The sequence below is a fragment of the Monopterus albus genome, unplaced genomic scaffold, assembly GCF_001952655.1.
Source record: "Monopterus albus unplaced genomic scaffold, M_albus_1.0 scaffold23.1, whole genome shotgun sequence".
NCBI classification, from domain to species: Eukaryota; Metazoa; Chordata; class Actinopteri; order Synbranchiformes; family Synbranchidae; genus Monopterus; species Monopterus albus.
In genome coordinates this window covers 782090-790138 of record NW_018127903.1, presented here as the reverse complement: position 1 = coordinate 790138, position 8049 = coordinate 782090, and the positions used below count along the sequence as shown (strand labels likewise).

Sequence of the window (8049 nt, the reverse complement as noted above, 5' to 3'; positions counted from 1 at the left end):
AATTGCAGGGTGTTCAAATACTTCTGTTCCTCACTGTACGTATTATATTGTGACTGTACGTGCACATGATTTTATCTCTTCTGTTTAAGGTGATGTCATCAACCTCGGTGACAGACAGCTGACGGTGCTTCACATGCCCGGTCACTCTCGGGGCAGCATTTGCCTCCATGACCGTGACAATAAGTTGCTTTTCAGTGGAGATGTAGTGTATGATGGTGCCATGATTGACTGGCTGCCCTACAGCCGCGTGAGTGACTACGTCAGCAGTTGTGAGCGTTTGGTTGGGCTGGTGGACAGCGAACAGGTAACACAGAAGCAAAGCACAGGGCGGCCTTATCATTTCACCTTGTAGCTGCACAATCTTAGATCAGATTAACTGAGCTTGGCAGCACAAGGTATCCAATCCCACTGTCCAAGACATGTTACATTTGTAATGAAAATTTCATGCTGCTTTAATAATGCTTTTAATACAAGTGAATGTAAATTTAGATGCTGAGCTGACTTTTATTCACCACCAACAAAAGTGTTCTTCTAAAAAAAATGTATGTTAAAGATGCATAACACAAGTCATTTCTGTGTAAATCACGAGATTTAGGAATTCAGGTAGCATGCACTGATCATCATTTTAAAATGTTTAACAACATGGCAAATTCATTGGTCAACAGGTTGACCAAGTTCTTCCAGGACACTACAATACCTTTGGCGCGAAGCGGCTCCATCGGCTTGCATCCACCTATATCAGCAGAGCTGGAACCTGCCCTGCCAAGTTCTCCACATTTGCCTGGAGAACGCTGGCTGGTGTGGCATTGCGGGCGTGCAACCCGCGGAGTGCCTGTTAACGAGACACGATCATGGAGGTAGCACAAGTACACAAGGATACAGCTGTTTAAATGTGGATAACATGAAAGAGGGTGACTAATTTACCTGCAACTTAATGTAACACTGTTCATCTACTTATGTAATCCAACACAGATTATATCATTGCCAAACTGTGTGGAAAAATACCCCTTTTCATTTACATAATCACCATCATAAGACATAAAATATGAAGTATTTATTAGTGTGATTCTCTATATACCGATGTATATGTTGGTCTGAATATTATTAGATGTATGGTTTTTATACTTTAGGCAGAGGTGAAGTTATAATAGCACAACAATGGTACAGCTTTGCACTACATACAGAAAGCAGGGAGCTTTGGGTTCTCCTATGAGGCATTTCAAACACAGTCAATACGGCCATAGTATTTCTCTATGCATATTACAATGCTCAGTGAAGACCCAGTGTTGACTACCTCCTATGTTTAAGAGTGCTTTGTACTATTGACTATTCTACAGCTTTGCAATTGAAACACAATAAAACCTTTGATCTACCTGCTTTTCTTGATGTTTCTACAAGAGACTTCAGGAGCATGTTATATTCACTCTTTCACATAATGTATTTTCTATGGGATTTGTTGGTGGAAGGAGAAATAAGCAGAACAGAATTGGATAGGAATGATCCATCATATGTTCCAAGTGCAGAATGTCTTAGCACATTTGTGATATGATAACAAGCTCTTCCACTAAACAAAGATGTTTCATAGTGATGCAGAAGAGAAGAGATTTTTCTAGTCCATTATACCGAGTGAAAAATACTGTAGGGTGTTTTAAAACGTTTACATGTGTATTGCCTGCATTGCAGTGTAATTATAAGTGTCATACAGTCACATTTTTAAAAAAAATGTGAGGTTCACAGCAATACATTTTGATTTTGGAACATTTTAAAAGATTTTAACTTTGACAAATGTACATGTAACAAAACTATATGATCTAAAATATTGATATCAGATCACATTACATGTAGACAAGGCAGATGTAGATGAGATAAACAAGAAAGGTATAAATTGATAAACATTTATTATAATATTATATTATTTAAACATGAAACTTCTTGTTCTATTTTTGCCCTCTAGGCCGTCAAACATGCAGTATAAATTTATAAACATTTATTATAATATTATATTATTTAAACATGAAACTTCTTGTTCTATTTTTGCCCTCTAGGCCGTCAAACATGCAGAACACAAAGCCTGCTAGCAGGAGAAACTTGCAAGGTTATAACATTCAATGTTATCTTCCCATAACAGTTAAATATCTACACATCATCTGTTAACATTCTGATAATCTGGTATCAATATAGCTGCATTTATAACAAAAACAATTATGTAACAAAAGGAGAAGAGGTTTTATCTGTTAACTTATTAAATTAATTGTATTTCAAGCATTTGACAGTTTTAAATCTTAGTAAATCTGGTCGTCTGAGTTCTGAGCCCCATGAGGGAAACTGTTAGCAAAGGCCAAAGTCCACAGTAAACGACAGAGACAGAAGAAGAGGCTTTACTGTACTGACAGAGACACTGACTCTCCTACAAGACTGGATTCTGTTTGTTTTTTGTTGTGGGGGTAACTTATGTGAGTTGACTAAATGGCAAAAAAGGTGGTAGTGTGAAAAAAACAGTTTTAATTTTGGTTCTTACTATCATGACCTAACAGTTGACTGACATTTTACTAAAATACAGCCACCAGGAAACAATTTCTAAAATAGCTTTCTGAACTGAATGATATTTGATAGAGGGACATTTCACATTTTATTGGACTTTTCATTAGCAGGAATCATTATTCCTGCAATACTGCAGTGATGCAGAATTCTAAGTATAGCTTGGGTTTTCAGTAATACGTAAGCTTTGGTTAATTTCATATTATTCTAGAGTTCGTTTTACGTATTAACCGGTTTTGACAACAGCCTGTCAACAGTGCGCAGATAAATGTGTACAAATACAGAGCAGAGCACATATTTTTACCCTGAAGAGATCACAGTAATTACCAGTACAGTAAGTATGAGCACTTGCATTAAGTTAAGGTTTCACCAGATTCACTTATGAAATGATCTCATTAAAAAAAAATCAAAAATATTAAAAAAAAGGGAAAGAAAAAAAAAAAAAAAAAAAAAAAAAAAGACCACAAAAGGGTGCATAGTAATTTTAGGAGAACCACAAAGATCATCTGTTGTGTGCATTATAAGAGAAATACACTGAAGTCAATATCACAGTAGAGACGACAAACATCAACCTCTTTGACCGATTATAACTTATGTCATCGTGCCAGATGGTTAGCAGCTTTCATAGCAGAAATACTGCAAACCTTTACTTTTAAAATACAAATAGGAAACATCCAGTCAAAATATTGCTAGTACATTAACAGAGTGTTTGAAGGACCAGAATGGCTGATATGGAGCAACAAAACTAAATGTTTTCCAGTTTCAGAGTTATATTCCAAAAACAGGGCAGGCCTACTGTGGCATGTTAGCTCTTAGCAGTACTTTCTCCCAAGCAGCATGACCATAATTTCTCAATGCAAGCAGAATACCTCCCATTCATTTTAGGACCATCTTCTAAACTGGCAACCCAGCAAAGTGCAGAGTGATTGTCACCTGTCTTTTGTGTTAGATGACATTCCAGTTTGCCCTAGGAGGGCAGGCTAGAGGCAGCTTATCCTCCCCAGGGCTGTGCACATGGGCTAGCAGATAGCCTGAAGTTGGTTCATTTGTGTTAACTCAGGTAACCATTGTGTAATGAGCACTGGTGGCTTTAGGCCAGCAAAAAATGCCTGTGAGAAAACAAGTTCACACCTGACTTTGGAGCCAGTTGCGAGGATCAAGTCTGGCCCTGAGGTTCCTGAGGCTGCGTCGAGCCATGGAGGGCCTTGAGAAGGGGGCGCCCTCAGCAGGGCTGTGGCTGCCCTCACTGTTGCTGGAGCTGTTGCTGGACGTGGAGCTGGAGCAAGAGAGTGTGGTTTGTGTGCTGCGCTGTGACCGAGGTGAACGAGAGGAGATGGGGAGAGGGGCAAGCAGTGAGGAGGGAGGAGGCTGACAGGAGCAGTGGAAGGTCCCTCCTCCTCCATACCCCCGCCCTCGAAGGGTGCTGAGCTTAGCATCCAGTGACAGAGTGCGTGGCCTCAAATGGGAGGGGGAAGATGACAAGAGGGAGAAGTTTGAAGAAGGCTCGGGCCAACCATGATGGTGAGAGCAGGGACTGGTGCTGCGGTGGCTGTCGCTGTCTGACGTTAGACTTGCATCTGAGGACAGCAGAGCCAGCTGTGGGCAGCGGTGAGGGCTCACAGGGCTTCGAGACAGCTGATGAAGGGTGCAGGGACGGGGGCCTGACAAGTGAGAAGTACATGGATGAGGGCAGCAAGCACTGTTCTCCTCAAAAACAGACATCCAGGTGGAAGAGGTGCCCAGCTGGCTGCGGAGCTCCAGCTCCTGCATTCTCCGAGCAAGAATGTCTGACACAGTGCTGCTGAGGTCATCAGATGACTCAATAACTGCAGGAAAGATGCAGCGAGACTCATCATTATGCTGCTGTAGTAGACTTCAGAAGTTTCTTTAATTTGACAGGTTAAAATTATGGGTTTGGATTAAACCTGAAATTTTGGTCTCTCAGAACAATTTGGAATATGAATTTAGTAACTGTGCCTTTCAATGTAATAACTTCACCCTAGATTTCTAGGCTATCGATTGGGATTGTCTTATTGTGTGTCCACACTTCCCACAGGAAGTGTGGATTCTGAACAGATTGAAAAGTGTTTGCTATTCGTGGCATGTTAACTTCAAACTGAAGCTGTGAAATGTTACTTAAGAAGGTGTCCTTGACTTTATGGGGAGGAAAAGTTTGAAGAGTCATGAAGTGGTTAGATGTTTTGTTACTATAGAAAGAGGTTTTGCATTTTTTCTTACAATCAGGCCATGCACTTGTGCAGAATAACATACAAGTAACATGCAAATTGTACATTTTGATCCTGATCATTTGTTCATTTCTGACCGTCATCGGTGTCAAAAAGACATGTAAAGACCTCTGATCTGGATATGTCTCAATACTGTCGCAATATTTTGCAGAATCTATAAATTATCATTAAATCAAAGCTGATCCTGAATTTGAAAGAAATCCTGGCTTGCACAATTCCATCTAAAACAGACCGTTACCTCAAACTTCTGGGGACAGTAACATTTATCACAACATAACTTAGATGAAGCCCTACTCCTGTTACTTCACCTGTCGTTGTAATAGGACGAAAGCAGAGCACGAATCTCAGCAGACACAGCGTTATCCTGCAGCAGAAGACCCTCACAGGAGGGAGTTGCAAGAGGGGCTGCCAGTGGGGTTAGGAAAACCAAAAGGGAGTATGGTGAGAGAGAGGGGCAGTGGAGTGGATAGAAGGTGTGCAACAGTTGGAGTTCCATTTGAATGTGTTTTGATGGTCATGTCAGAAATTGATATGAGTTGATGCGTGTTTATTGTTAAGGTGTGATGGGAGAACAACCGTTCAAGGATAAAGATAATTCACCCGTTAAAAATGTATGGTGCAAGTTGAAGAAAAATGTGGTATCAATCATGAATAATTTATGAGGACACAAGGAAAGAATAAAGGACAAAAGAGGCAAAGGCAAGGAGTGATAGATTCAGGACACACAAGAACAATTGAAGAGGACAAAGAGGAACAGAGAAACAGAAGACAGAGAGTGAGTCAGCATGTCAGAGATAAGACCCATTCTGACTACAGTACAGAGAAGTAAAGCAGAGTGTGAGTTTGAGATATTGGAGAAGAAAATTTAATTGTGAAAGCATCTCTCATGCACATAGACCCAAGGAACTGAAGCTACACACAGTCACATGCATTGTGGGCACAGTGCTTTCTTTCCCTGTCTTCCCTGTTATTTTTTCTATTAGATTAAAGGTGACAAAGATGATTTTTGATCAGGGAGAGGTCTTACCCATTTCATGGTAAAGGGAACCCTGTTTTGGTGTGGCAGGAGCTGGTTTCCTTGGTGATGGCAGTTCAATTTTCATTAAGTCATCACAGCACTGCTTCCACTGGCCTGCATATTGAAGACAAACCTTCACCTTCAACAAACCAAGCAGTCGAAATGCTGCCGAGAGTGCTTTAAGTAGTAGTAAAAATAGTAAAAATCTGTGAGTGATTGGATGTAGTGTGTGTATACCACACACACTGTGTTACAGCATAACAGGCACTTACTCATATCATAAAAATGCTGCCAAAAAGCCTCCATCCATCGGTGAGTGTCCTCGCGGCTCTCTGTAGTCAGAGTGTGTGTGACCTCCTCACCTCCATATTGGTTACTGATACAGATATTCTGAACATTACTGTGCGGATCTTTCTCTGAGGCACGTATTCTGGTCTCCTGAAACATGGTAGCAACAAAGAATGTGATCACCTACCACAAAATGATTGGGATTAGGAATGAATGCTGATACTTCTGAATGAACAAGGTTACATGCTGCAACAAGAGATTATTATGGCAATTGTAAGTCCTCACTAATAAAGCCACCAATTAGTCTTCTTTCAAACCATTTTCCTTCAGCAATTATCCAGCAAAGGTGCAACCTCCCTGTTCTCACCTCCTCATTCTGCTCTGTGTGTTTGGGTTTGTGTATGGTCACTAGATGGCAGTATTGTTCCATTCATCCATTCATCACTCAGCGCTTACTCTTTCCTCTTTAGAAGAGCCAGATAGCTCACTAACAAAGCATCATGAAGACGTGATCTGATTTGACTGACTGGACTTCAGGTCAGTTGTGTGCTCAGAGTCAGAGGCAAAAAAAGACTGAATGAGTCACTATGGAAAGAATGATAAGCCCCATGTGCATCAACTCTCAGACATAGACACAGGAAACAGGATGATTGAGAGCCTGACTGGCTTGCTTACTGAATGTTCTCACTTTGGTCCCTGGAATAATGAAGGGATGAGTGAAACCTGATTTCTGACTGGGTCTGACCGCAAAGTCTATTGTGATTGCAAAGACCCAAGAAGATACTGAACAGATTTAATTTTGAAAGCCCTTAAAGCCTTTCAATCCAGACACATATGATCCTTTCTAGGTTTGCTGAACACGGTTATGACAGAATGCTGACCACATAAACAACAGGTTTCTACTCCAGGCTTCTGAACAGCACTACCTGGGCAACTGGTGGCTATGTGCATTACCCAGGGGCACCTTGACAGTAGTTACAAGAGAAGAGCTCATTTTGTGGCTCGGATTCTTGCTGTTGGCTCAAAATTCAAACTGGCAGAGATCCATAAGCCCAGTTCCTTACTAGCTAGGCTGCCAATGCCTGAGGTGCTACCTAAATATATACCACTGTATGTTTATGCAAGACTGGCTCATTCTCTGGAGACTGAGCTTTTTACTGCGTCAAAGTTAGTGCTACTGTTTCCATACGATTCCTTTGCTGACCTTGTTGACAGCAATGGTGAAAGCAGGTTCGATGTTAGCCTCCACATCTTCTTGCTGGTGGTAGCAGAAAAGGCTTGTTCCTTTTAGAACTGCATACACTTTTGTCGAACTCTGAGGGTCACCCCCACACTGCTGCAAGGTACAGAAGAAGATCAGTGAAGTGTGGTGCAAAATTGAGGGAAAGAAAACCAAAGAGAAATTGCATCATAAAAAGGAGAGGAGGAGAGCAGAGGAAGAGAAAAGGACAAATCAGGACAAAATACATCTTCCAGCTTACCTTAACTTTCAAACGTCCACTTATCATCTGTTGGGTCATACAGTGAGGCTGAGCTGCAAGGCGGCAACACATACTGCCATAGAGTGGCAGCCAGTAAGAACACTCTTCTACATGGAGAGAGAGATGGGCAGGCAAAAAAACCCATAAAAACCCCATAAATAAATAAAAACATTCCAACATGACATTCATAATTCACACACATGCATGTATACTCATATGCATTCACAAACACAGACACACAGAAGCTGCAGGGAGTGTGACGAGGTGCAGCATTGAAACTTCACAGGAGACTGAAGGGCCAGTGAATAAAACACTAGGGGCCTGTCTGTCAGAGGGTCTGGGCCCCTTGTTAGCCAACATCATTACAGCTTTACACAGCAGTCACCTCACTAGCACAGCCTTTTATTGCTGTGACCTTGACAATGGCTGCCTATCAGAGAACACAGGAGGAGGAGGAGGAGGGGGAGGAGGGGGAGGG

The 8049-nt window shown here is 41.4% G+C and overlaps 2 protein-coding genes across 8 annotated transcripts in view; one reads left to right on the top strand and one right to left on the bottom strand.

Annotated features, from left to right (window-relative positions):
- mblac2 (metallo-beta-lactamase domain containing 2) overlaps positions 1-1373 on the top strand; it is a 4878-nt gene extending 3505 nt beyond the window's left edge. Inside the window, exons 2-3 of the mRNA XM_020594271.1 lie at positions 90-304; positions 666-1373. Of these exons, the coding sequence (XP_020449927.1) occupies positions 90-304; positions 666-839 (389 nt within the window). The 3' untranslated portion in view covers positions 840-1373. The remainder of the gene's footprint in view (positions 1-89; positions 305-665) is intronic.
- Positions 1374-2983: 1610 nt separating this feature from the next.
- rtkna (rhotekin a) overlaps positions 2984-8049 on the bottom strand; it is a 53704-nt gene continuing 48638 nt past the window's right edge. For 5 of the 7 annotated variants that reach the window (XM_020594502.1, XM_020594503.1, XM_020594504.1 and 2 more), the window contains exons 7-11: positions 7572-7678; positions 7295-7426; positions 6075-6240; positions 5812-5916; positions 2984-4364 (exon numbers count right to left, since the gene is read on the bottom strand). In XM_020594502.1, the coding sequence (XP_020450158.1) occupies positions 3664-4364; positions 5812-5916; positions 6075-6240; positions 7295-7426; positions 7572-7678 (1211 nt within the window). In that variant the 3' untranslated portion in view covers positions 2984-3663. Of the gene's footprint in view, positions 4365-5092; positions 5190-5811; positions 5917-6074; positions 6241-7294; positions 7427-7571; positions 7679-8049 lie in introns of all 7 variants that reach the window. The other 2 variants (XM_020594508.1, XM_020594507.1) reach the window with 2 other exon arrangements.